At 44.4% G+C, this 27,500-nt stretch overlaps 5 protein-coding genes and 1 non-coding gene across 11 annotated transcripts in view; 3 read left to right on the top strand and 3 right to left on the bottom strand.

Moving 5' to 3' along the window:
* The window catches only part of LOC145653786 (uncharacterized), a 7,357-nt gene extending 6,341 nt beyond the window's left edge, over window positions 1-1,016 (bottom strand). Inside the window, exon 1 of the mRNA XM_081708010.1 lies at window positions 975-1,016. Within this exon, the coding sequence (XP_081564136.1) occupies window positions 975-1,016 (42 nt within the window). The remainder of the gene's footprint in view (window positions 1-974) is intronic.
* A 1,050-nt stretch (window positions 1,017-2,066) lies between these two features.
* sec22bb (SEC22 homolog B, vesicle trafficking protein b) lies at window positions 2,067-7,407 on the bottom strand. Its single transcript, XM_027024366.3, has 5 exons — window positions 7,237-7,407; window positions 6,029-6,138; window positions 5,293-5,453; window positions 4,960-5,106; window positions 2,067-2,815 (listed from the first exon to the last, which is right to left on the bottom strand). The coding sequence occupies exons 1-5, from the start codon at window positions 7,309-7,311 to the stop codon at window positions 2,661-2,663; spliced, it is 648 nt and encodes a 215-aa protein (XP_026880167.1). The 5' UTR covers window positions 7,312-7,407; the 3' UTR covers window positions 2,067-2,660.
* Window positions 7,408-9,626: 2,219 nt separating this feature from the next.
* On the top strand, window positions 9,627-12,527 carry LOC145643336 (neurogenic locus notch homolog protein 2-like). Its single transcript, XM_081708009.1, has 4 exons — window positions 9,627-9,648; window positions 10,712-11,039; window positions 11,482-11,832; window positions 12,221-12,527. The coding sequence occupies exons 1-4, from the start codon at window positions 9,627-9,629 to the stop codon at window positions 12,510-12,512; spliced, it is 993 nt and encodes a 330-aa protein (XP_081564135.1). The 3' UTR covers window positions 12,513-12,527.
* Window positions 12,528-13,096: 569 nt separating this feature from the next.
* LOC113569347 (uncharacterized) lies at window positions 13,097-17,368 on the top strand. The gene is made up of 5 exons (XR_014119931.1): window positions 13,097-13,801; window positions 14,955-15,065; window positions 15,238-16,265; window positions 16,400-16,555; window positions 16,842-17,368. It is a non-coding gene; the product is annotated as an uncharacterized LOC113569347 (transcript).
* A 1,476-nt stretch (window positions 17,369-18,844) lies between these two features.
* On the bottom strand, window positions 18,845-24,219 carry npl (N-acetylneuraminate pyruvate lyase (dihydrodipicolinate synthase)). 2 transcript variants are annotated; one of them, XM_027024353.3, is made up of 12 exons: window positions 24,062-24,218; window positions 23,743-23,812; window positions 23,558-23,631; window positions 23,384-23,471; window positions 23,178-23,235; window positions 22,028-22,103; window positions 21,724-21,816; window positions 21,408-21,556; window positions 21,107-21,153; window positions 20,810-20,894; window positions 20,401-20,440; window positions 18,845-20,242 (listed from the first exon to the last, which is right to left on the bottom strand). In XM_027024353.3, exons 1-12 carry the CDS (start codon window positions 24,072-24,074, stop codon window positions 20,100-20,102), a joined length of 936 nt encoding a protein of 311 aa, XP_026880154.2. In that variant the 5' UTR covers window positions 24,075-24,218; the 3' UTR covers window positions 18,845-20,099. The 2 variants fall into 2 exon arrangements, with proteins under 2 accessions (XP_026880154.2, XP_026880155.2); XM_027024354.3 differs by having other exon boundaries at window positions 20,153-20,242; window positions 20,785-20,894; window positions 24,062-24,219.
* Window positions 24,220-24,677: 458 nt separating this feature from the next.
* edem3 (ER degradation enhancer, mannosidase alpha-like 3) overlaps window positions 24,678-27,500 on the top strand; it is a 17,511-nt gene continuing 14,688 nt past the window's right edge. The window contains exons 1-4 of one of the 5 annotated variants that reach the window (XM_081707365.1): window positions 24,678-25,292; window positions 25,409-25,996; window positions 26,105-26,150; window positions 27,162-27,262. In XM_081707365.1, the coding sequence (XP_081563491.1) occupies window positions 25,908-25,996; window positions 26,105-26,150; window positions 27,162-27,262 (236 nt within the window). In that variant the 5' untranslated portion in view covers window positions 24,678-25,292; window positions 25,409-25,907. Of the gene's footprint in view, window positions 25,997-26,104; window positions 26,151-26,565; window positions 26,945-27,161; window positions 27,263-27,500 lie in introns of all 5 variants that reach the window. The other 4 variants (XM_081707369.1, XM_081707368.1, XM_081707366.1 and 1 more) reach the window with 4 other exon arrangements.

Below are 27,500 nucleotides of genomic sequence, written 5' to 3'. Positions count from 1 at the left end.
TCAAATGAATAACAACACTGCCTCTCCTGTGGGGGACCTGGGCTCAATCCCTGCCTGGGTATGTGTGTTGTGTTATACCAATAAGAGTCCTAGGAGAAGACTGTCTGGGTATGTGCTCTATGCTATACCAATAAAAGTCTTTAAACAAGACTGTCTGGATCTATGTTATATCGATAAAAGTCCTTGTGGATAAGAATGCCTGCCTAATTCATAAAATTGTGTTCTGCTTGTTTGGTAAATGCCAGAAACTATTGTCATATTTTGTGAAAAAAAAGAGCGTTTGGGCTTTTTCTCAAACATGGAGGCGATTGAGGAAGCATTACTTTGGTTTATATATTATACACTTCAGGAAGCGTTAGGTATTCTGGAATTCCACTGCATGTATGTAGCGTTACCGTACTAATGATCAAACTGCAACCACTGTAGTGTGTAGGATTACAGACTTTGAGGGAGGATTTGACATGAAATCCAAGTCTCCTGGTTCATAATCGCTCCAGACAGAAAACGTTTAAACATTAGTAGTTTCTCCTTTTATTGCTATTACTTAAAATAAACTAATATTTGATCAACAGCGTCAGCGCAGGTGCATTAGCTACCAGAAAACGTGTCTGAAAAACTGTCTGAAAAAAGCACGTGCTGATGCCATTGCTAAAATAATCTTTGTATTTTGTTCTACATATATCAGTATATTTGAAGTGGTTAAACAAAGAGGGCGACTAATGCAGCTTTAAGTGAAATGGTGTTACACACGTGTATGTGCATAAACGTTTGTGTATTTCTAATGGCTTTACGCTTCAGCCCTTGATCGCACAAACTATTTTAATCCAGTCAGCTCCGTTTTCACGTGACCGTCACGAATGCCCTGCTGCTATGGTAACGGAGCGGCAGGCAGTATCATTCTCGGTTTATCAAACCAATTCCGTTCTGTACTCTTTCATGTAAAGCTGCATGCTCTTCCGTTTTCTGCCACTCACCCGGTCACACTTTTCCTTGTGTAACCAGAATTCTGCTGGCATGTTCGTGTTTTCCACTCGCGCGGAGCCGTGGGGCAGCAGTAGGGGGTCAGAAATCAGCGAAGGTCAAACGCACAGGATGACCAAAAAAGAAACTACACACGCGAGGAGCTGGATTCCTAGATGCTGGAACCCATGTGCATGCTTTACGTTAAATTGCGGCCCAAAGGTTGAAACTAGTTTGGAAAAGGAATTTATACGGACGTGGTTATTTAACACACCGGGATACACCGCGGAAACGGTCTGTCGTCGGCTCGTGGTGGTTTGGGTCATTAACGGTAAATCAGTGTCGGTCACAGCACATTCGCACGAGAAGTTGTGCACACGAGGCAGAATTTGGATTCATTACCAGGCCGGCCTCTGTCGTGCTGCAGCTACTTCCCGTGCATATGACCGAAAGCGCAGGGTGAAGAGTTTAGGCTGTGCCCTGCGGTTAGCGCGCCGCGCGCTCGGCTGCTTCTCTTTTTCTCCTCTGCCCACTTCCTGCGCTCGCGCAGCAAGAAAGCCATCTAAAGTAACTCTGTAATTATTGGCGAGTGGCTCGCGCTTTTCTTTTTTTTTTTACGCCCAGTGCCTTGCAGTTGTTGGGACTCTTTTGTTTGGTACAATCGGGTAGAGACCGAACACAGATGTTCTCGGATCGACCGCTTAACCCTGATAAAAAAACAATTGTTGGCATTTTGCGCCCACTGCTGTTTAAAAGTGGCATGGCAGGTCGAACATAAACGGACCCCCCAGCACAGACAACATTCCATGAGTTATTGATCTCTTCATTTGCCTTAAGTTATTCATCTTTAGTACATTACTTAAACTATATTTAGGGTATGTCTAAAGGCATTCCATTCTCCATCACGTATTCCAAGATAGTCATTCTTTAAAACAAACACACACACCCTTTCAATACGTGTAGCTGTTCCTTTTACTGGAAATCTGAGCGACTGCTGTCGGGACCCAGTCGGTGCAAACGCAGAGACGGTGGAGAAAAATTCTGTTCTCAAATGACATTCCACTCCTGTTTATGTTAGAATGGACACTTCAACAACAGCCAGGCGGTAGATTTGGATTGCTTTATTGTCACAGAAGACACCAGAAAGCCAAAGGGTTCTTGTCTGCGGTTAAGTCTGTTCATTTAACTGCCTAATGTGTGGATGCTCTAATGTACATTATGAGAGAAACCTGCATTCAGAGCCCCAGAAACTGAGCAAGTTGTCAGAAACCTGATTTACTAGAGGACCCAGTGACTTCATTTTTCAGCTCCTCAAGCCTCTAAAAGGATTAAATTGTCCACTTGGGGGCGCTTTAATGTGAGCAGGGGTTGGATCTCAACGACTGGGCAGACCCACCAGAAAATATGTGCGCACGTGCAAGCTCTCTGTGTGACGTGAGCATGTCTGCACACTCGCTCGCTCTGAGCAAATGCAAACCGCCTTCTGCGCTTGTTAACGAAACAGAACATAAACGCATCAAATCAAGCTCGTAGTTATAACTCTACGGACCGAAGAGGAGACAAAGAGCCGGACTGAACAGTCTTCGAGGGTCGGCGGAGAGGGGAGGTGGAGAGGGGGGCCTCTGCAGAGTGACAGCACTGCAGCCTACACCTCCAGGACGGCCGCCGCGCTTTGCCCGGGGTTTGGCACCTCCTCTTCCTCACAGCCACCAGAAACGTATGTAGACGATAAGCATGATGAAGAAGACACCGCCAGCAGCCAGCTTGGCGTAGGTGGAGCGTGTGTTCAGGTACTTGGCATCGCTGCGGTACTTCTTGGACAGAGAGGACAGGTTGCTGGCTTTGGAGTCCAGTGCTGCGCACAGAGACAGAGAGAAGAGAGAGAGAGACACTTCGTGGACAGCAGGGGCTCTAGACTGGAGGCGCGGTGACTAGAGGTGGACAATGATGGCAAAAACATTGTATCAGGATACTTGATTCGATACCTTAAAATATTTTTTACAATGCATCATATGCACAATTATCACTAAGCACTTTTAAAGCAGCAATAGGTAACCTGTATATAAATTACTACCACGTTTACTTCCACTATGTCCAGAAAGTGGTACAACACACAATCAGTGAAAAAAATGTAAAAATCAGTCCATGTCGTCCTCCTAATCAAAACAACCGATCTGAGCCAGGAGGTGGGGCTTACAGCGTATCAATCACTCCGTCATCCCTAGTGCATGTGCACGTACGCTTCTGTGTGACAGGTAGCCAACCTCCCCTGCCCTTTTTTGCCCCACAGTGACATGACTGTCATAACTGCAACATCCCTGTCCTGGAGGAATGTTCCTGATTCCGCATCCGCCCTTTCACATGGAATAATTCTTTCTGTTTTGGAACGCTAAGATGGTAATGGCTGCAGTAACATTTTGGGGCTAGCTGGTTTGCGATGCTAAGGCTACTGGTTAGCGTCGTTCTATTTGAAAGTTGCTAAAAATAGCGATCATATCGGTTTGATGTTCCTCCTGATGCTTGCGTGTTCCTGTACTCCGAAAGCTGAATGCCCTCATAAATGTTGCAAAATAAGCAGTAAACCACTTATGACCATTCCTGTTATCAAAACAAATATCTAAACATTGAAATAAGCATGTGAGGACTTTTACTGAAAAGATATTACCTAAGGTTATTTTCATGTGTAAAAGATACATCTCTGCTGGTTTCTTCAGCAAGGTCCACATTTCACAAAGTGCGGACGCCTCTGTGGGAGGGACTTAGCGGGCGGGGCCTAGCAGCAGGGCTTGAGTACAGAAGAGGGAGGGGGAGGAACCTGGTACCCATTTAAATGTTCAAGGGTGGCAGTGAGGGGTTCCCATGCTCTCTTACATTACATTTATGCCATCTACCACAATGTACTGTAAACTATATTTTCGCAGTGTACTTTTTGTGCCATTCCATGCCTTCTGCACATTCTACACAGACGTGAGAACTCATCTGGAGGCCACATGTGTGAAAGGGCAACTCTGGACAATGTTTGGGCCTGGAAAAAAATCTGCAGTGATGACAGTAATGAGCGCAAGCCCACAGTATGCATCACATGACCATGATGTTACAGTAATGCCATTATCAGCACAGCACTAGTATCCAGGCAAACAGATTAATTTAGCATGTGTAGTGCGATTTACCGAGCCAGGCAGCATTTTAGGAATGGCGATTGCATGTGTAAATCAAAGTGACTAAAGGACAAGTGTTAATCTGTGAATTTCAATTTAAAATATGAGATTGAGACTACAAGATGGGAGAATTCAGGAATGAGACTACAAAAACACGTAGATATCAGGATCAAATTAAATTGTGTCAATGTTTGCAAACATAAGGTAATGGAGATACACATGACTTTTGCAGTGATATCTGCCCTCTTATGTTACATGTCATAAAAATCTTTAATGTTAAATATTTTAAAAATGTGGATCTTGTCCTCATGTTGTGCATCTTCTCAACTTCCTGTTGTTCTTTACCCATAGCACTAAACTTTATATTAAAGACACAAAGGGGATTTTAAAAATATATTTATGATGCGTCTTGTGTGTGAACTAATGCCTCCAATTCTGATCTTGAACGTTACTTTAGTTTCAGTTTATCACCAGAGCTTTAAAGAACATCCAGTACACACAGGAGCTTCACTTTAAATGTCATCTTATCATGTACTGACTTTTACACGTTTGTAGTGTTTGTAAAGCCGATGCAAGATGCCCACTAGCTAAACACGTGATCTATTACACTGCACAAGCAAATTAAGTTGTTCATAAATCAGGGCCCTGAATAGAATGCAATGACTAAGGTAAAATAATATGGTCTTATTTGATCCCCTAACACTCCAGACTGTATATTTATTTTGCTTAAATATTCTGAAGTACTAAAAGCAACAACGTATCTCAAGCGCTATGCAGGGAGGGAGTGGCGAGGCGCTATGTTCCGTGCGGCTGAAAGCACGGGTTCTCGGGCCACATTTACCAGATAAAGCCTCTCCGCGCTGCAGCACCTCCTCGATGTTGGCCACCATGATCCTCTGAACATCCTGCAGCTCCGTGTTGATGCTGCCCAGGTTTCTGCGTGCCCTGCTGTCGATGTAAGACTTCTTCGTTTTCTGAATGTAGGTGTCTGCGGGTGTGTGAGATTACATGGCAATCAGACAAACAGAGGGACGGATGTCAGTTTAAGAACAGTGAATAACGAAACCAGGAAATATTGACATTTATTGACTGCTACCCATACTGGCGCTGGTCACTCATCACCATGATTTATATTAAGGTGAAAGAAGACACAGAACAGGACGTTCTCTCTTACCAAACTCGATGAAGGAGTACGGTCTAGACACTGTGGGCACCTTCTTCCCATGCTGCTCATGGAACTCCGCTTGTAGGTCTTCTAAGTAGGCGAAGGCAAGTTTTTTGGGAAAAGCTGCTTCACACAGCACCAGGTAACACACCCCTTTCTCTATGAGGTAACTATGGAAACACAAAAGTTAAAACAAACATAAGGCCCATACTAGATACTTCACAATCCAAAGATCCATCCAGAAATTTATTTTATGGAGTTTAAAATCCAAATTTGCTGGATAGCTTTGCCAAAAATTATTAAGCACATTTTTCCAGTTATTATATACACAGATTACTTTGAAAGAACTGACACAAACAGACCTGCCAATAGCTAGAACAGAGTATTGGCACCAATCTCCCAATTCAATTAGATTTTGATTCACAAGATCCTGATTTGATCTGATATTGATTAGATTTCAAATGTTTTTTGGGATTCAGATGATAACTGCTACTACCTATAATTATTTTCGCACAATTATAAATTGTTCCATGCACAACAATATCATAGTACATTCTGAAATGGTTAATTTTCAACCTTGACAACTAAGCATTACATACAACATTTTGTGGAAATAGTCTTTTTACAAGTTGACATTGTATCAACAAAAACGAATAAATAAATAAAACCATGATTAATCAGAAGATCAGCTACCCAGCCCCACTGGTGACAGGCCCATTAGGCAGACACACCCTACAGTACTCACTGGAAGGCCATGCAGCCTGCCTCCAAGGTGCAGCGCGTGGGACTCTGCTCGTTAAGCTTCCGAAAGAGCTGCTTGGCCTGGCTCTGATACTGCTGCAAGTCTCGCCCCATCTGAGCACCAATCAGAATCCGGTTACACACATGAAGGGAAGGTCAACGAATTAATCCAGAGACACTGCGACAGTCAGGTTCACACTTTTCACTGCATTTGGTGTAGGTAAGCAGGGAAGGGTTTCTAGTGTGAGTTAAAGGTTTTGGTTGGGAACAGTTGTTAAAGCAGAGAATGAACCAACCTTTTCACTTCCCTTCATGGCCGCAAAAGAAAACACACAAGGTGAGGGAGAACATCTTAGAACTACTTTCATACTCTGGATTTAATAAAACAAACCCCATCAAATCTGTTTGAGCAATATGCTCAACTCTTGTTAATTATTTTTTATCATCATTTATAGAGCAATATAAAATCTGCAGATATTTAACCAGTATCTCCCAATATTTTTACACCATCCTAATTTAAAGATCATTAGAATGTTTAATCTAATGTTGTTATAATATGTATTAACATTTTTCACCCACCCACCCCTACAGGAAAAGGTTTAATACACATTAATACCTGTACATAAGGTCATACTAATGAAGTGTTGGTAAAAGCTAATGGAAATACTTAAATACTAACTACAAGACCTAGAATACCTGACAGTGCTTTTGTACAAAAAGAATTAGTTGCAACCCTAAATCAGAGCTAGTGGAACTGTATATCCCACAGAAGTGTATGGCGCAGTAAGATTAACACAGTTCAAAGTTATGAAGTCAAAATGGGTGAAATTTAAATAGCGAGCCAGCTAACCTAGATATCTTATCTACAGACTACCGACCCAGGACAGCTAGCTAGCTAACATGCCACTACATGGAAATTTGGATAGAAGCGTGAATCTATCTGACAGTTGTGTCTAGATATTGCAGATGCAATATTAAAGTAATATCGGCGGCCACAGCTCTGCGGTAACCCTACATGTACAGTAAGAACAGTGAATCCATCCGACAGTTGTGTCTAGATATCGTAATATGTAATATTAATGCAATATCGGCGGCCACAGCTCTGAGGTAACCCTACAGATTAGATAGCTGTAAGCAGCTAACGCTAGCTAGTCAAACCGGCTAATCGCAGTCAGGTAGCTTATCAAAGTGGTGAAAGAGTCAAACTGAGACCTGTTCGTCTTCTTGCATCGACGCGGCGAGGGGCAGCCCATCTGCCAAGCGAGCGATCATAGTAAGCTGCACCATCTTCTGTACTTTCCAGATAACTAGCTGGCAAACTTAGCCGCTGCTGACACAGACGCGATGACAACAACTCCGGACGCGCTGAGCTGGCCGGAAATACGTGCTCGGCTGTGCGGCTCTATTATTGCTCCGTGTTTTTTTTACCCATATAATAAGTTCCGGTAATTTTGAATCCTATATGAAATAACTGAAATCTCTCTCTTTCTGTCTCTTTCTCTCTCTTTCAGACATTCAAGATGAAATGTGTAATACTCGCCTCTTATTTTCCTTTAGCTAATTACAATGTAATTAACGTTATTCACATTATTTACTTTAATGTGACGCGACGAATAATATTGAAATATATCAATATTTATTGAGCTAAATTCCATAAATGTAAATGTCAATATTCAACCCGAAGGTCTGATACCAAGCGCTTCACCAAACTAGCCTGGCTAGCTAACGAGATAGCCAACAAGCAGGATAACTAATTTGTTTGGTAACATTAGGGAAGTTACCTGAAAAAACAATTGACCACAAGACATCGCTTTACTTAAAAAATATCAAATCGAGCAGTCAACGGTGGTAACACAGTGAAAGGTGAATGTAGCTGAGGGCGAGTCAGTGCCTGTGCTCACGGTTAACCCTCTGTATTCGCTTCACTCGTCTCACTACACCCCTTTAAGAATAATCAAATAACGAATATAAGACCCGCTCATCGCAAAGGGAAATACTGGCATATATATTACCGAAAAGAGACCTTATAGAATTGACTAAACACAACTGCCACAAAGTAAATGAAAAGAAAGTTTGTCATCTGTGTTAAAAGTTGCACCGCAGCCAGCCACTAGAGGGCAGCAGACAAGACACTGCTTTTCTTGTTCACCCTCTGCGGTCTCACTGGGCTAAACGCATATACTGCTACAGTAACTGGACGGGCTTAATTATAGCCTCTTTTCTGGAACCAAAGTTGAATCAAATTAACCAGGCTTGCCTCAATAAGCATGTTTAATTGAGTTCGTTTTACTGTTGTTAGTTTTATTGAGTTAGTTTTATTGTTTTGTGGAACACACCCCTGCTTAAGAGGGTCCTGCCACATGCTGTAAATATAGGTTATGTTGTGGAATTATGTTGTGGATGTCGTGAGATTTTGTTAAACTTTATTTATTTCTCCTCAAAATTAGCTAATGCATTTTAATGCTTGTTTTACCTTTCCAACAAACACTCAATATTTTAATGAAAGAACAAGGATTTAGGAGAAGAATTTATCGGAATTAAAGTCCAGAGAACGCGTAGGCGACTCAGTTTACGCAATACCGTTAACGGGAAAAGTGGGCTTTCTCTTAAATGGGTCAAGCTCTAGGACTTAGATGGGACATGAAAATTCCTCCGCTGTGTCTTATAAAAATAAGTATTAGGTTAAATTGTGCACATTACATTTTACATTTATATTTTCGGCATTTATCCAGAGCGACGTACAAAAGTGCTTTGTCATCTAATCATAGAATGTATACTAGCCAGTGCAGTGCATACTGCTGAAATACAGGAATCATTGATGATACCCAGAGGTGCAAATGGGATCTATATCAGACAACGATAAGTGTAATAACAAACAAGACCAAGCAACAAGTACTATTCAGTTACTCAATAGTATGACATTTCATAGGTGCAGGATTAATTGTAATTTAAATACTCCACAAAAAAAACAAAAAAACAAAAAAAAATTTTTATATATATATATATATATATATATATATATATATATATATATATATATATATATATATATATATATATATATATATAATGCTATTTAATTGCTATTTAATTAAACTGAGTAGTGCCATCTTTTCAAAATATGCTTTCAGATTTCTCATAAATTGTGAACGCATCACAAACTATAGATCCACCCTTGTGCTGTCAGGGACAGGGCCGAGGTTGCTGCAGCACAGATGTAGAAAGACGCTCAGTTAACGTGAACTCAGCGAATGATTCCGTCATTCTCAAAGCCAGTGAGAGCTTCGCTGTGCTTAAAAAATTGTTTTCCATTTGTTGGCCAGCGGTTGAAGATAATTAGAAGTTTTATTTGGAGTTTAGTTAAAATAATTTCAGAAGAAGGAGCAGTCTTGTGCTCTATTGATTATACAGAAATATGGGCCAATATCCCGTTAAAGTGATTTTCCTTGTCGTTTATTGAATTTGGCTTTCGTGTGGTAAATTTTTAAAAAAAAATCTAACAAAAAACGTTTTAATTTATTCTTGTCTTATGTGAGTTAGATGTGGGAATCACTGAGTATCTCACGATACGATACTGACGTCATACGCTGCCCTCGATAACGATGGTATGGCAGTATGCCGATGGTATGCAGTACAGTCAGCTACGATACATCACAGTATCTGTGCAACTGAAAAAGAAAACTACCCATAAACAGGCAAAAAACAGAATTCTGTATTTATTTAACTGTATTAATTGTGGTATCAATTTCACATAATTTTATAACTGATGAAACATAATTATACAAAGTGCATCATGAAACAAAGTGCATATTCTTAACTTAGTGCCTCTTTAACACACAAACAAATTGTAAAAAGCCTATTTAGGTTCAATTAATTTAAGTGAGAATTATCTGAGCTGAGCACAGAATAAATACATTCAATGGAAAAAAAAACGATAGAAAACCTAAATAATTTTAAATCAGACAGCTGTGCAATCAGGTGAACAACAAGAGGAGGCTCCTAACACACAAACAGATATCTAAAATAACAGTTTTTACGCTGTGCTAGGGCAATGCTGACTAACTGTAACCTTGTTATAAGCATTAACCAGCATTCACAGACAAACTAATTCAAACACTTCATCACTGGTTAGTAACAGACATTTTAGTTATTTTAGACATTTTAGTCACTGCCCTCATAGATATAAAAGATAATAAGCAAGGACACTAAGGCTGGAACCCAAATGTGCTCTAGTTTAGTTTAGTTTGGTCTAGTTTAGTTTAGTCTAGTCTAGTCTAGTTTAGTTTAGTTTAGTTTAGTTTTCATTTGGTTTAATATGAGGCCATTGTGTTTTTCCACAACAAGTTCAGAAAAAGAACAGGTAAACCTACTTTTGCCAGACCACTGTTTACTACACAGCATTGTTCATCCAAGTGTCACCAGTACTACACCTGAAATACTTGGAAATCTCTGAAGGAAACAGAATTTTAGTGGTCTTCAGTAAACTGCTGAAAAATGCCTCAGATCTCAGGACTCAACTATCTTGACAGTTAATTTGCTGCATATTGTGTCAAAATATTAGTCCACTTTGTGTTTTGCCATTGTTAGTTATAGGCACAGCTATGAAGAAATCTTAAACATGGATTACTTATTTATATAGACTTCAACAATGTCTCTCATATAAACAAACCTTCACATGAACCTTGAGAAAATAAAAAGGGCTTATTATACAATAGGTTTTCCCTCTGGCGGGGAACACTGCCAGTACACGGGCAGCGACCACACCTCCTCCTGACACTCCAAGTAGGGAGGCGAGACCGGGTCTGCGACCCGCAGTGCAAGAACCAGGAGCGCAAATGGGACGGGGGCGACTGGTCCCTGCACTGGCCGCACCCCTGGGAGAACTGCACTGCGCAGGTGAACTGCTGGGAGCTCTTCCACAACGGCCGCTGCGACCCGGAATGTAACAACCCAGGCTGCCTCTTCGACAGCTTCGAGTGTCAGAAGACGTCACCCTCTGGCTCCAGCACCTGCAAGTATGTACTGTGGCGCGTCCGTAGAGGAGAGAACAGGGATTGCACGAATGAGATTTCTCTAGTAGTACTCGCCTCATTTCAGGTACGGACTCACTCCAGCCTGTGATGGGGCAGAGGCTGACAGGCACTGGTCAGTCTGCAATAAAATAATAAAATAACACAGATTTGATTTTCGTAGATCAAGGGCACCGAGAGCAGGACTGATGGGATTTCTCTCAGATGGCATGATGTTATGTAGGACAAATGATTGATAGTTGGTGTGGGAGTAGCACATAATCTTCCAGAAGACTGAAGATTTCATAGCATGCGATGAAAGGAATGCTTTATGTAAATAAGATTTATACATTCCTAACCAAAACAGCCTCTCTCTCTCTCTCTCTCTCTCTCTCTCTCTCTCTCTCTCTCTCTCTTTCCCTCCCTCCCTGCCCGCCCTCCACCTCAGATACGAGAGGTACTGTCAGGACCATTACCAGAACGGCCACTGTAATCAAGGCTGTAACACGGAGGAGTGTGGCTGGGACGGGCTGGACTGCTCGACGGACACACCGGCCCAGCTGGCCGAGGGCACGCTGGTGTTGGTTGTCCTGTTGCAGCCCAGAGAGCTTCTGGGAGACCTGAAGGGCTTCCTGCGCTCCCTGGGGAACCTCCTCCACACCAACCTGCATGTCAGACTGGACCAAAAGCAGCAGCTCATGGTCTACCCGTACTACGGCATCGAGGAGGACCACGCCCACATGGGGGGCGGGGACACGAGGAAACTGGGCAAGCGAGAGCTGGAGAAGGAGGTCATTGGGTAGGTTGGACCGCAGTAGCTGACACAATTACAGAAAATATTCAGTTTCTAAATCATTTGAATATTTAGGAATTAAAATTCCACAAAAAGCATCAAACTGCCAAGTTTTGATATCTGTATTGTGTTTTGTTTGTTTTCAATGATCTCTCGTTATACAATATCAGAATAATGTCAATTTGACTAATATTTCCAGCTCAATGTAGATGAGCTTTGACTTGCTAAGGGCCACTAAATGTCTTTCTGTCTTTTAATGACAGAACCTGGTACTGGTGATGAGGTTTTAAACAATTATAGTATGAAGAGCAATTGTGAGAAATTATTTCTCACACACACTGTAACCTGTTGCTGTGTAAATCTGATGGATTTTGTTTGTGTGTTTGTTCTCCAGGTCCAAGGTGTATCTGGAGATTGATAACAGACAGTGTGTCCAGAACTCCAACGACTGTTTCTCCAGGACCGACCTGGCTGCCTCCTACCTGGCTGCGGAGTACCTGAAAGCGGATCTGCCTTATCCCATCTTCGCTGTGTCCAGTATGTCACCTCTGATCCACACACCCTCCGCACACACCGTCCACACACTAATCCTCTACACACCCTCTGCACGCTGTCCGCACACATCCTCCGCAAACCCTCCACACACCCTCCACATACTAACCCTCCACACACACTCTACACACTAACCCTTTACAAACCCTCCACACACTAACCATCCACACACACTCTACACACTAACCCTCTACAAACCCTCCACACACCCTCCACACACTAACCCTCCACACACACTCTACACACTAACCCTCTACAAACCCTCCATACACCCTCCACACACAAACCCTCCACACACACTCTACACACTAACCCTTTACAAACCCTCCATACACTCTCCACACACTAACCCTCCGCACACAACGTCCACACACTAATCCTCTAGACACCCTGCACACACCCTCTGCACGCTGTCCGCGCACATCCTCCACAAACCCTCCACACACTAACCCTCCACACACTCTACGCACACCCTCCACAGACACACCCTCCACAGACACACCCTCCACAGACTAACCCTCCGCATACCCTCCACACACCCTCCGCACACCCTCCACACACTAACCCTCCACACACTCCACACTTCCTACACTCTAACCCCTCCGCACACCGTCCACACACTAATCCTCTACACACCCTCTGCACGCTGTCCGCACACATCCTCCGCAAACCCTCCACACACCCTCCACACACTAACCCTCCACACACACTCTACAAACTAACCCTTTACAAACCCTCCATACACTCTCCACACACTCCACACAGTAACCCTCTACAAACCCTCCATACACCCTCCACACACACTCCACACATTAACCCTCTACAAATCCTCCGCACACACCGTCCACACACTAATCCTCTACACACCCTGCACACACCCTCTGCACGCTGTCCGCACACCCTCCACACACTAACCCTTTGCACACTCTCTACAAACTCTACAGTTAAACATACATTTAAACATACTCTACAGTTAAGTCTCACAAGTTGCTTCCTTTCTGTGTTCTAACAACCGTATTTATTAGAGGAACTGGGCTGACTTGGGGTCTTCTTTTTATATTTTTTTACCTTCTGCGTTGTTCATAGTCTGCTAAAACTATATACATAAACAACCTTGTTCTGAAGTGGACGAGCGTTTTCTGCCCATAATAGAACCTCAGTGGTTTTGAACCCTTGACCCCCACCCCAGGTTTCACGGGTGCTCTGTGTATGGAGAACATTGATGACTGCATCCCAAAGCGCTGCCATCACGGCGTGTGTAAGGACGGCATCGCCACGTTCACGTGCGAGTGCTTTCCAGGGTATATGGGCCGCATTTGCAGCGAGCAGGTGAAGGAGTGTTACAGCGACCCCTGTCAGAACGGAGGTCACTGTGTCGACCTCGTCAATGGATACCAGTGCAACTGCCTACCGGGGACGTCAGGTGGGACACACACACACACACACACACAGTACATTAACCCCCACCCCCATATGTCTGTCTCTCTCACTCTCTCTCTCTCTCTCTCTCTCTCCCTCCCACATGTTTTCTCCTTCTATAACACAATTACACACACTCATTACTTGCTTGTCTTTTTATGTGACTCCCAGACTGAAGATGCTACAGTCTGTATTTGTGTGTGTGTCTGTGTGTGTGTCTGTCTCTGTGTGTGTGTGTGTGTCTGTCTGTGTCTGTGTGTGTTTGCGTGCATGGTGGCCAAATGTGAAAGTAGAGAGGTGAACAGTGGCTGAGACAGAGTTCAGATAATTCTCTCTCACTATTGAGCAGGAGTTGAGAAAGTGCATTACGCCACCTAGAGTATGTTCACATTATTAAATCACCTTACATCACCTTTCACAGGCAATAAAACAACCCAGACGGGCCTCCACATTCGTGTGTTGTGGCACCGGATCCCTGTCACCGTAGAACAGCTGAGAATATCTCCACTCCCCCAACACTGGGAATATCTCTACTCCCCCAACCTTAACACTGGGAATATCTCTACTCGCCCAGCCTTAACACTGGGAATATCTCTACTCGCCCAGCCTTAACACTGGGAATATCTCTACTCGCCCAGCCTTAACACTGGGAATATCTCTACTCCCCCAGCCTTAACACTGGGAATATCTCTACTCGCCCAGCCTTAACACTGGGAATATCTCTACTCGCCCAGCCTTAACACTGGGAATATCTCTACTCGCCCAGCCTTAACACTGGGAATATCTCTACTCGCCCAGCCTTAACACTGGGAATATCTCTACTCCCCCAGCCTTAACACTTAACACTAATTTAAAATGTCCTAGATTAAATGAAGGCACAAGTGTCATGTGTTGAACTACTGGTTAATAAAAGCCGACAGCAACCGTTGCTCACCCATCTGAAAATAATGCATTAGTCATCACACCTGTACTACACATTGTTTGTCATCATGGATGTTGTGTGGATGTTACACACACACACACCCACACACAGTGTGAGTCACATGAACAGGCTGTGCAGGTCTTTCTGCTTGTCCCATTGACTGCTCTGCTCTGTTCTTTGGAGAGGATTTATGATGTGTTCTCTTTCTCTCTCTCTCTCTCTCTCTCTTTCTCAGGTGGGAATTGTGAGAACAATCACGATGACTGTGCCAGCAACCCCTGTGTCCATGGCACCTGTGAAGATGGAATTAATGAGTACAAGTGTGTGTGTAAGCCTGGTTACACAGGTATGTTGTGCCCCCCCCCCCCCCCCCAACACACACACACACACACACACACACACGCGCGCGCGCGCACACACACAGTTTCACATTTTATTCAGACCATATGTGCCATTGAGTAGAATTAATCTTCTCTGTTCGTCCTTTCTTCCTCCGGTCGTTCTCGTTTGCCCCCCAGGTGAGCGCTGCACAGAGGACATAGATGAGTGCAGCTCCAGCCCATGTTTGAGTGGAGGGACCTGTTTGGATAAGCCCAATGGCTTCCAGTGCCAGTGTCCCACAGGCACACACGGTCTGCTGTGCCACTCTGGGGTGGATCACTGTGCCCCTCAGCCCTGCCTTCACGGAAGGTGTGTCGAGGAACAAGACAGGTATCACATCCTTCTGGTTCAGTGGGGTTCAGTTTGGTTCTGTTCAGTTATTACTGTGAAATGTGAAGGTATATTTAGACTGAATAAGGCTGTCTCTTGCTATCTCTCGATTACGCTCGTTCTCTCACTCTCTTCATCTTGCTCTCCATCTCACTGCTTCATTCCCTGTCTCTTTCTTTCACTGTCTTTCTCTCACTATAAACGCATTTCAAATCTGGGGAAACTTGTGTTTTACTCACACGAACAAGAAGAGTAAGAATATAAAGATTTTAAAAATGTCAATTGCAGTACACCCAAGAAAAATCTCACATTTCCCCATATTAACACTCAGGGTTATTAGCAATTGTCTCATTGAAAATTTGTTCATGTTGTCTTAAAGGAACTTTGCTAATATTAAAAGCGTCTGGGTCAGCAAGTATAGCGTTGTCACCCAGCACACTCAGGTTCTTACACTGAAATTTAACATTAGGAGACTTCAGGTCTCCTCTCCTTCACAGCCTCTGTGTTCTCTGTGTGCGTGCGTGCGTGTGTGCGCGCGTGCGTGTGTGTGCGCGCGCGTTGGGTGCGTGCGTGTGTGTGTGTGCGTGCGTGCGTGTTTCCCTAGGCCAGTTCTGCACTGACGACGTGGACGAGTGCCGTCTGCAGCCCAACACCTGTCAGAACGGAGGCACCTGCAGCAACACGGTGGGCGGCTACTCCTGCGTGTGTGTGAACGGGTGGAGTGGACTCGACTGCTCGGAGAACATTGACGACTGCGCTCTCCACCCCTGCCTCACCGGTGTCTGTCAGGACCGCGTCGCCTCCTTCTTCTGCAGCTGCCCATTCGGCAAGACCGGTGAGTGACCCTCGCTGGACACCGTACCGCCCCAGGATATCTAGATATGTCTCTCTCTCACTCTATTTCTTTCTCTTTCTTTATTTAGGTCTTTGTAATGTGTTTGTTTGGATTAAGATGTTTTGTGTGTGCAGGTTTGCTGTGTCACGTTGATGATGCGTGCATTAGCAACCCGTGCAGGGCAGGATCTCAGTGTGACACCAACCCTGTTAATGGCAAGTTCAACTGCAACTGTCCCTCCGGATACAAAGGGAACACATGCAACGATGACATCGATGAATGCACCATCGGTGAGGGCAGGAGAGTCTAGTGTGTTGTTAGATAGCTAGCTAACAAGGTGCAATGTGTAATATTTAGAGGTATTTATTAGGAAAAATAGAATATAATACACAAAGTCATGTTTTTAGGAAAAACTATTACAAAGCTATGGAGCTCAGAGATTCACTATAGTGACTTATACCTAGTTATACATGTACTGACAATCACTATTTATTACTCATTATTTATTTGTGAAGGGATATGTTATGGATCAATTATGTATACATAATCAATTCCATCCACTATTTGTTATTGTAGGGTTCTACATCATGTAGGGTTCATTTGCACCTTTAATGCTTGGAGTGTGTGAAGATAAACCCCCTTACTGCAGCACACTCTGAACTCAGTGCTACTCTGCCATACAGCCGCACAGGTGAGGTTGCCCTCCCACCTGCCAACTGTGCCTGACCCCTCCTCTGGGTTGGTATCTGCCCTGGCTTCACCTGCCCCGAGTTAGGCACCAGGGTACAAGTGAACGCCAGGGGATAAACCACAGGCATCCTAACCCTTCAATGCCCAGAGGCCCACGGAAACAGCCTGGACACACCTGAGAGAACAGAATTGACCTTAAAGTGGTGGGAGTTATGACAGTTGCACATAATCCAGAAAGTAGTCATTTTGTTACAGGCAGTGTGAGGTGGACTCGAACCCTGGTCAGCTAGGTGATGACACCAACAGCCTACTGGGTGTGGGAAAAGGGAGAACAAACGACCCTACAGGAAGAACGGCAACCCCCAAACAAAACCAGAAAACGGGGAGGAACTGTAACGGCTAAGGGAAGCCTTGAGACAGAGACAGACTCGAGAGGGGAAGTGTAAAAATACAGAGACCCTCGCAGGGAAGACATGAGCTCCAGACTTCAATACCCAACGTTACCAGCTAGGCACTGGGCTCAAAACTTTAGCAAAGACCCAGCAGTGAGTGACTGGGTCACTGGGCTTATATAGATCTAGCCAAGCTGTTGGGCATCAAGCCTGATTAGTAGCGTGCCTGACTCAAGGCCTCCCTCTGGTGGCTGGAGGGGGCAACAATCCTTACAGATCTAGACATACAGTGCTGTTAGCTATTGGCTGGTATTGTTTATTGGTATTGTCTGGTGCCAACCCTTACTGGCAGAAGGCCAAGGTAGACTTGAAGGCTATTTAGTGTGGGAGGATAGGTGAACGAGAGAGAGAGAGAGAGAAATTACACACTCTCTGCCACACACACTTATTATAACCATGGCATGGTGGACATTACTAAGCTCCTGTGAGATCACTCCAGTCCAGTAGAGAACTGTGCTACCGCGCTTCACCTCTCAGTGAAGAGCAACAGCAGGCCACAGGAGACAGTGAAGAAAGAAAAAAAAAATCAAAGAACAGGAAGTTAAACAAAGTGAAGAAAGAAATCAGTGTCATAATAAGGGCTTGTCTGTATCCTGAAAACAGGAGCCTGGATGATATAACTAGAGCATTCTGTGGCTTTTTAAAAATGGTATTTTATTCAATTGATTCTTCTGCAAAAGGTTATGCATTTTTATAAAAACACTACTAAAGAACACATTTCATCTTGGTTTTACTGAGCTCAAACAAAGGTATAAATGCCCCCAAAGTTACAAATTGGACCCTGAAATAATTTGTCCATCTTTAATGACCAAACACTCATATCTTTTTGCTTTAGCTTTTTTTCCACTGTAGGGCCAAACCGTCCCCGAGACCGTGTCAGGCCATTCCGGGCTCCAAAGACCGATTAGATTATTTTCCTCACAAGTGTGGAAATCAGGTCCAGTTTCTAAGCATTTGGGGCTGGACCGTGTTCACATGGGAATGTGACTGGAACATTTACTGCCTGTCCTCAAAACTGTTCTGTGTTCCACAGTGCAAAAGAGGCACATGATTTGAAGATTTGAGCGGGAAGTTGACAGTACGTTTAACGCGGCACACCAGCGTTTTATTGCCACAGCGCTGCTTCTCATGCTCAGCCCCGGAGACTCTATAGACTTCATGCTGTTCTGGCTCACACACCTGACCAGAGAGATCATTCACCAATACCTACTACCTGCCAAGTAAGAGGTGGAGCTGGGTGGATCATTGAGCTGGTCACCTGCTGGTCACCTGTTAAGAGCTTGATGAATTACCCCACAGCTTGAACTGTGTGTGTGTTCTGTAACAAGAAACACACACACACACACAAAATGTGCAGAGAGAGAGAGAGAGATTTCCTCAAAGAACTTGTCTAAACTTCTGACTAAACACAAACACTGAGGACACTGCACTATGAAATGATGACGAAATACAGTTTATGTAAACAAGATATTCTTACACATATGTGTCTTGTGTAAAAACTGTGCTGCTGGATAGTGTAATCGCTGGTCGATCAATGATGTCATATAACAATAAACAAACATTTATATCACAGCCTTTGAGATCCAGGGGATGTCCACGCGATTAGAAGTCAGGCGTAACCACTAAATGGCTAAAAAAAAATGACATTTGCCAGTGATCACAAATTTCATGACCAGAAGTTGATTTCACAAACCATGGCTGAATTTCTCTGGTCTGTTGGTATTATTTAGATAAGGATTGATGATCCAATCATATGAATATTATTCCCAAAAACGCTGTTGCACAAAGCTCACCCTAAGCCCTTTTAGACCTAAACAACTACAGTTGTTAAACTGGGTCCATTCCGATTTCTCAGAACCTTTTTACTGGAACCAAGGACGCATCATCACCAAAGGCCGTTAAAGGACACGTCAGATGACGTCACGGTTCACGCTTAAAAGCTATTATGTTTTGCTTCCAGCTGGAAAGGAAGTTTTTGGGTTCTGGAATCTGTTTAATTTTGGTGGAAATATGCCACACCGTTCAAAAACAGGTGTGCAAACTGGAATGAGACCCGTTCAACGTTGGTCAAAAAAAGCTTTCCATGACTGTAGAGGGAGGATTCACACTGGACTCTGTCTCCGATATTCCGGATGGTCCTAACCCTAGCGGCTTTGGGAAGAAGAACAACAACAGAAGTTCCTGCAGCAGCACACTGTTCAAAGCCTCTGAATAAATGTGACTTTAGTACATATTCTTACTGTGATTGTGGGCTTTAAACTTTAGTTTTGGCTTAATTCAAGTCCAGAATATCCATCTGGTACAGTATATAAACTGAAGTGGTGTAAAGTTTACAACAGTTTACAACAGCTTTGTTTACAACAGTTTATCACAGGCACCATGTTAGTTTTAAGTAAGAGAAGCTTTCCGACACATCCCTAACACTACTGATTAGAGTTAACCTTGTTAGTGACATTGATCAAAATGTTCCGTGATAGGCTGGCTTATTACGCATTTAGCAACCTATAAAACCTTAAAATCATAGTAATTAAGAAAGCTCACACTAGCCAGTCACGGCTCCTGCGGCTCCCGACAATGAATCAGCAAACAGGAAGTCCTGCACCTACAAGTTGATACGGCAGATCCTTGGTCCCGCCCCGGCTTGGCGCTGGGTTATCTGTGTTTAGACGATGGTGGTGGCGGCGGCGGCGTGTTACTCCCCGAGGACCTGCTGGAGCTTCTGAGCAATAGCGCGTGCCTGGACCGGTGGAGAGGCCAGCAGAGGCAGCCGCGGGGGTCCCATGGGCAGACCCGAAACCTCACTCATCACCTGCTTGTTTACTGCCAGACCAAAACCTGCAAAAGGGTGAGAGCAGGACGGTCTCCTCTGCATCACGGCACTCAGGACAAGGACGACAGGAAAAGGACTCCAACGTCTTTGTGTTGGGGATGGACGCTGGGAGTTTGTTTTTCTCGTCACAGCACAAAACATTATGGTTGAAGGATGAACTCACCAAGACTCTTGGCGAATGCCAGGACATCCTGCATCTTATGCTGTGAATGAAAACAAACAAACAAACAAACAACCAATCCATCAGACACAGGCAGGCAGACAGCAACGTATTGCACCAGGTAGTTATAATCAACTTCATCATAAACATCAGGCAACTGCACTATGACTTGCTATTTGCCCATAACATAGACAAACATTTAACACAATTCCACAAATTGGAACCGGTGAAACAAAAGGAAATCCAGAACAATGTTCATGATCAATATGAACTGTTTATGAACAGTTTATAAGCAGTTTATGAATGCAACACTAATAAAACAGTAATACAACTTCACTGGCTAAAATAAGAAAAGACAGCAGGTTGTAGATACACACTGACACTCGCCATGTTAAGGGGGGGTCAAGCACACCTGGATGGTTCTGGCAAGAGCGATATTTCCACTGTCAAAGGCACCCAGCATACTGTTCGCAACACTACCCAGGTAGTTGTATGTACTGGGGAGGGGAAAAAACAATAACACAAACACAAACAAATTTACAGCGCAACAGCCAAAATAAACGAGGGAGTTAATTCAGTAAATCCTGGTTTACTGTCTGAGACAGTGCCACTGTAAAACCTCCGATGTATTTTGGGGGAAAAGATTAAGATTAGAGATCAGAATAACAATTTGGATTAAAGGAGCAAAGTTGTCAGAGAAGGTCCTGACCTTCCCACAGCTCCCGTGACTCCCATTGACACTGCGCCCAGTAGCTGCTACACGGAGGAAAATGAGGAAATCACTACAACTGAAATACGCACTAACCAATACACGGTTCTGGGTATACACATGGTAGAATTTATGGTGAATTATTAGAGGGTTCATGTGCATATTTAATCGTTTGACGTTGCTGCAGACATTAATGCTGTAGCCAGTGATGATGGTTGAGAAGCATGTTCTGGCAGTGCATGGTGATGCAGAAATATGGGAAGAGGGAGAGAGAGAGAGTCTTAAGCAGACAAGCTTATACCTCATCCACTCCATACATGAGCGCCCAGCCCCGAGACCGGCAGTAGCAGACACACTGGCCCAGGTCCATCAGATCTGTCCCACTGAACTTGAGCCCTTTGAAGGAGGGAACCTGCTTCTCGATCCCTTCCAAAACCTCTCGCGCCTCCACTGAGAGGAAAGAGTTCAAAAACAGAGAGAATGGAGGGGAAAGAGCTGGAAAGCAGAATGATCACTGAAATGCTTTATGAACATCATTTTTGGTCTTTTACCTTCTGCCTGTATTTTGTTGTGGTGGTGTGTACATGTGTGTAAGAGTGAGTGTGACCTGTACGTACGGTTCACTCCCGTCATGGTGGGTATGTGGTAGTAGTAGAGGGGTAGTTCTGGTGCTGTTGAAGCCACCTCCCTCAGGAACACCCTCAGAGCCTCTGAGGGACACAGGAAGCAGGAAGTCACATGCGGAGAAAAAAACTACAAATGCCAACAATACAAAATCTCAAAGAGGAATTAGCAAATGAACAATGTGTGTAAAGTTACACTCCCGAAGGGCTTAAGAACCCAGAGCAGCTTTAGTGCTGCGTACAGGTGCTGTGCGGATGGATGTAAACTGGGTGAGGGTCCACTGTCTGGACTACACACCTGCACTGGTGGGTTTAAAGAAGAATGGGGAGATGAGGGAAATTGCGTCAGCTCCGACCACAGCAGCATGACGCGCCTGGAACAGGGAACGTTAGTCTGGAAGACTGTGTGGTATATGACTAAACGCTGACACCACCAGGGGGGAACAGGGAACTTTAGCCTGGAGGAGTGTGTGTGTGTGTGTGTGTGTGACTAAACGCTGACACCACCAGGGGGGAACAGGGAACGTTAGTCTGGAAGACTGTGTGGTATATGACTAAACGCTGACACCACCAGGGGGAACAGGGAACGTTAGTCTGGAGGACTGTGTGTGTGTGTGTGTGTGTGTGTGTGTGTGTGTGTGTGTGTGTGTGACTAAATGCTGACACCACCAGAGGGGAACAGGGAACGTTAGTCTGGAGGACTTAGTGTGTGTGTCACTAAACGCTGACACCACCAGGGGGGAACAGGGAACGTTAGTCTGGAAGACTGTGTGGTATATGACTAAACGCTGACACCACCAGGGGGAACAGGGAACGTTAGTCTGGAGGACTGTGTGTGTGTGTGTGTGTGTGTGTGTGACTAAATGCTGACACCACCAGAGGGGAACAGGGAACGTTAGTCTGGAGGACTGTGTGTGTGTGTGTGTGTGTGTGTGTGTGTGTGTGTGTGTGTGTGTGTGACTAAATGCTGACACCACCAGAGGGGAACAGGGAACGTTAGTCTGGAGGACTTAGTGTGTGTCACTAAACGCTGACACCACCAGGGGGGAACAGGGAACGTTAGTCTGGAAGACTGTGTGGTATATGACTAAACGCTGACACCACCAGGGGGGAACAGGGAACGTTAGTCTGGAGGACTGTGTGTGTGTGTGTGTGTGTGTGTGTGTGTGTGTGTGACTAAACGCTGACACCACCAGGGGGGAACAGGGAACGTTAGTCTGGAGGACTGTGTGTGTGTGTGTGTGTGTGTGACTAAATGCTGACACCACCAGAGCGGAACACAGGGAACGTTAGTCTGGAGGACTGTGTGTGTGTGTGACTAAACGCTGACACCACCGGGGGGGGGGGGGACTGAAACAGCCAAAGTGGTTCCTTCAATGTATGTTCAGAAAATGGCCACCATTAATCAGCAGAAGGACAGCAGAGCAGAAAAAGTGCATAAAACCCACCAGCTCCTGAGAGTCCTTTAGACTCAAACAGCCAACATGAATAATGACCTGGTCAAGTCTGAAATGTCAACACACACACACACACACACACACACCCTGTGGTCAGTAATGATTTAATGACCAGTACAAAATACTCCCTGACACAGCATGTGTAAGTTACGCGCCAGCACATCTCTGATCCTGTTTTCCAGCGATAGCCAACTTACTTCCCCTTGCCCTGACGGCACCATTCCTCTGCCACCTGTTTCCTCTCTTCCAGATTTAGTGAGCAGCCTTCACCTGTGGTCCCGTTTACTAGACAAAACGAGGACATTTGGACAGATTAGTGGGAAAAAAAAAAAATCCTGTCTCCTCCTGTGCACATGCAGAGGCAGACTCACCAAACACAGTCCGCACGCCCTGTTTCTCAACCAGGTAGTCGATGTACTGTCCAATCAGCGCCAGGTTAAGGTCGCTAAGAAGAACAGAGCAACATAAATGTGCTATAGTAGACAAACAGAGAAAGATGTCATTTTGCCTATCAACCCCATAGACCCCATAAACACAACAAATAGTGTTATCCTACCCTTGTGGAGTGAGTGGAGTGAACGTAGCTGCTACAAGTCCAGAGATCGGACCTGCGACAGGAGACATCTCTGGGGGATAACACACATTTCAGGATTTAACCGATTTATCACTCCGTTTAGATGCTACACATCTCACTCTATGTCGCGTATGGCAGTCAGTGTCATGTTATAAGCTTTCGTTATCGTTACCATTTATGAAAAGCCCTCAGGAAAAATAGAGGTAGGTTTAATGGCGTGAAAGAGACCTGTTCGCCTTAAGTTGTGGAATAAATAGAAGGTGTTTTTCAAAAATAGTTTTTGTATATCAAAGGTGTTTACCTCGTTTGTCCATCTATTCTCTCAATGGGCTGTGTCCAGCTTCCCTGATCAAGGAGCACAGGAGAACTATTACGTTTTTTTTTTTTTTGTTTGCTGAGTCAATTTACACACCACGATCATCTTTAGAGCTCTTGGCCACAATCGCGAATCGAATTTTGTCAAAATAAAAGCCCCAGCATTAAAAAAAAATACATTTAAAAACAAAAAAGGGATTAAAAACAAACGATAAGAATTAACATTTCAGTTAAAATTTACGTAATTTAAAATTGTATTAAAATCTATCTGTATTAAAACGAGTTCCGTACTTTATATGTGTGTTTCACTAATGTAGTATATAGACAACTCATAGTTGCTGCTCATAGTTGACCTTTAATCAGCTAATCAGTAGCGGTAAAATAGCATATTAACAAACTTTGTCTCACTTAAAATTCCCAACCTCATTTAATACGTTTCCTTTCTTTCTTTTTTTTTTTTTTGTACAACCATTTACAGGGGTTCCGTGTGGGCTTTTATTTTGTCGGAAATGTCATGTGACTGTCCATCCACTGTCGCTCGTTTCACGGAGCTGGTTTGTGCATGGTGACAGTGAGGCATATGGCAGTCACATGATGCGGCGAGGAGCCTGAGAAATGTAGTTCACCGTTAAAGACGGGCCTGTTTTACCCGGATGCGGATGTTGACATCTCCCTAGGCTAAAGAAGCAGCATCCGGTTATTTGCGACAGTGAGAAGATTGACAGCGTCACTACATTAGCGTTCTAGTTGCTACTTCAGAAGGCGTAACGTGGACCTGAAAGGACTCCTCGACTATGGCTGAGCAAACAGACTAACGTTAACTTTACCTCAGCAGGGTCGTCTGTAACATGAGGCTAGCTAGCTAGCTAACGCTCGAGAACAGCTGGCAACAGAAACCCGAGCTGTCAGCGGTGGGTAGTGGACTAGCAAGCTGGACAGAAAGCTGTCGATTTGGTTAAAGTTTCATGTTCGGTTGCCAGCTTAATAACAGGCTACTTCTTACGCTGTCGACAAAAGTCTCACGATGACTTATTTGGCACGTGAATGGAAGCTGGAAAACATCGCCTAGCTACCCGGTCCGTTATTGGCTCGTGCCAGGCTGCCGAAAAGCTCGAGAGACCGGTGATACTCGCTCACACTCCTGCAGCTTGTTATCCTCGAGCATCTCTACCGGAGTCCCGGCTGGGCGGCGTGTCATCTCCGCCGCTACTGCAGCCGTCAGTAACGACCTTCTGTTTAACCGGAATCACGAGGCTCCACGTGTGTTGACGCGGTCATGTAGGTCATGTAGGCTAACCGCCAGGTGTGTGTGTGTGTTGTGTCGACGTGTCAGGTGTTTACAGAAGGTCCGGGAGCTGCGTAGCCGCAAGGTGACAGACGCAGGTGTGACGGAGCGGACCAATCAGCGGAACGTGAACGGGACGGAAAGATCGATCATTTAGAATTAACCAGACCTACAACCTTTTTAAATACCCTGTCGAGCACGTTTTTACGTTTCTTTCGTGCAATTCGAAACAAAAACCGGAATTTGAAGGATCGCTCAGAAGATATTTTCCAAGACTTTGTCATAACAAACAAGAGGGAACAGTGACTTCTGAGCTGGAACCAATAACTTCCTTCCACTGGTTTGTTGTGTGCTGTCAGTGACATTAATCTGTGCTTGTACGGTTGTCCAGGTGGGACTGTGTGACTGAAATGGTGCTAATTAAACCTGGGCCTTTGTAAGTGAGTGCTGGGATCAGAGAGGTGGCTGTCATGGTTATAAGCTGGTTGTTGTGACAGCGAGTTGTATAAGAGCTGTGAGGAGTCTGTGGAAGCTTCGTCCGGCGATAATGTCTCCTGCTTTCATATTGCTGCTGCTACTGGACATCACAGTCCGGCTGTCTCACGCCATGAACAGAGAGGAGAAGCACCGACTGAGGTGTGTTGCGGTTATTCGACTGGGGGAGCTTTTTACTTCAGAAAGATTCAAGAGAGGTGAAGATGGATGGACAAAGAATGACGTGTTTGCATTAACCTTTTCTTGCAGGAACCAAGTTGTCGAGATGTTCAACCACGCGTATCAGAATTACATGGTAGGTGAACCATAGCATGTTGTCTTGTGTTAGAGAAGTATAACATCAGATAATGAATACATCCCTTTGACTGCTATATGCCAGAAAGCAGCACTGATTAGGAGCCTCGGGGACTGCGTTATTGGCCGGTGTGCACAGCCCCCTTCAGTGTGGGCAGAGAAGCTCAGACCAATAGCTGAATGGGCACCAAAATCAGTAGGTTCACAAGCTGACTTCAAAAGTCCTTTGCCTGCTGAAAACCTCGCAGGTGGAAACATCATAGCACAGATGAAACTGGAAGTCTTCTGAAGTCAGCGGACGGGTATTCTGTATTAATTCGGTTGAACATCTGAGTGTGGTTGTGGTGGGAACAAAAAATTATTTGATTGAGTATTTGTTTGCTTTTTAAAAATGCTGCATGATGCATCTGGTAAAGTTATGTCATATCCGAAAACACGTCAAATCTGTAATACACCATCATTTGTTCAGCTCTACACTGTTGTTAAGTATCCTTTAATTTGTGTTGAAATAGGATTTGACTGTTTGTTTAGGTGGGTGTATATGTTCATGTTGTCTGGGTCTGTATTCCTTCTGTGTTAATATACAGTTTTGGTATGCAGTGTCTTCTTATATATTCTGTGCTTGTTAGTTCTATATGTATTTATTTATTTTTATTGTTCTATATGTTTCTGATGCTAAAGCTTGTGGTATGATGACAAATTACTTAGCTTGGAAGTGGCTTTTTGTTGAGTTTGAAGATGTAATGCAGGTTAGGCTTTGCTAGTGCGTTACTCTACAGACACTGTGGACACAAGGTGGGGCTCCTTTTAATTTCTCTCTTTCTATTTTCTTTGTTTCTGTCCCTCTTCTGTCTCTCCTCCCATCTCCCACTCTATCTCATGTTTGATCATTTTTCCCCACCCTCTCTGTTTCTCTCTTTTGTCTTGCTCCTTCGCTCTCGCTCCCTCTCTCCCTCTCCCTCTCTCTCTCTCGCTCTCTCTCTCTTGCTCGCTCTCTCTCTCTCCTTCACAGGACCACGCTTACCCAGCAGACGAGCTGATGCCATTGACCTGTCGGGGCCGGGTACGAGGGCTGGAGCCCAGCAGAGGAGATGTGGATGATGCTCTGGGGAAGTATGTCCTCACACACACACACACACACACACACACACACACACACACAGCATGTATGCTAAGGCTGGGTGGAGGTGGTTTGCATAGTGAATATTTGCTCTATTCTCAGACAAGCTTGGCTATTGGATTTTGGATCAAGCTAAAAAAGGCTTTCTAGAGGTTGTGTAGCCAGAGATCATAGTGGGATGTGTAGACAAATACCACTGCAAATCATGAAGCTCACCTCATCTCACCTCTG

Source organism: Electrophorus electricus, chromosome 25, assembly GCF_041902795.1.
Source record: "Electrophorus electricus isolate QZ-2024a chromosome 25, ASM4190279v1, whole genome shotgun sequence".
NCBI classification, from domain to species: domain Eukaryota; kingdom Metazoa; phylum Chordata; class Actinopteri; order Gymnotiformes; family Gymnotidae; genus Electrophorus; species Electrophorus electricus.
The sequence above is the reverse complement of the archived record's forward strand: the minus strand, read 5'-3'. Positions and strand labels throughout refer to the sequence as shown.

Bases quoted from the DNA above. Each gene is read 5' to 3' on its own strand.
- sec22bb (XM_027024366.3), bottom strand. From the start codon at position 7,311: ATGGTGCAGCTTACTATGATCGCTCGCTTGGCAGATGGGCTGCCCCTC. The intron at 5,454-6,028 runs GTGAGTACTGTA...GTGTTTCCATAG, and splicing joins GCAGGCTGCATGGCCTTCCA to TTACCTCATAGAGAAAGGGG. The intron at 5,107-5,292 runs GTAAGAGAGAAC...ACACACCCGCAG, and splicing joins GTACTCCTTCATCGAGTTTG to ACACCTACATTCAGAAAACG.
- LOC145643336 (XM_081708009.1), top strand. From the start codon at position 9,627: ATGGTATGGCAGTATGCCGATG. The intron at 11,040-11,481 runs GTATGTACTGTG...CCTCCACCTCAG, and splicing joins TCTGGCTCCAGCACCTGCAA to ATACGAGAGGTACTGTCAGG. The intron at 11,833-12,220 runs GTAGGTTGGACC...TTTGTTCTCCAG, and splicing joins CTGGAGAAGGAGGTCATTGG to GTCCAAGGTGTATCTGGAGA.
- npl (XM_027024353.3), bottom strand. The intron at 23,632-23,742 runs GTAGGATAACAC...TGTTCTTCTTAG, and splicing joins ACTCCACTCACTCCACAAGG to CGACCTTAACCTGGCGCTGA. The intron at 20,441-20,809 runs GTGTGCTTGACC...TTTCATTCACAG, and splicing joins CTCTTGCCAGAACCATCCAG to CATAAGATGCAGGATGTCCT.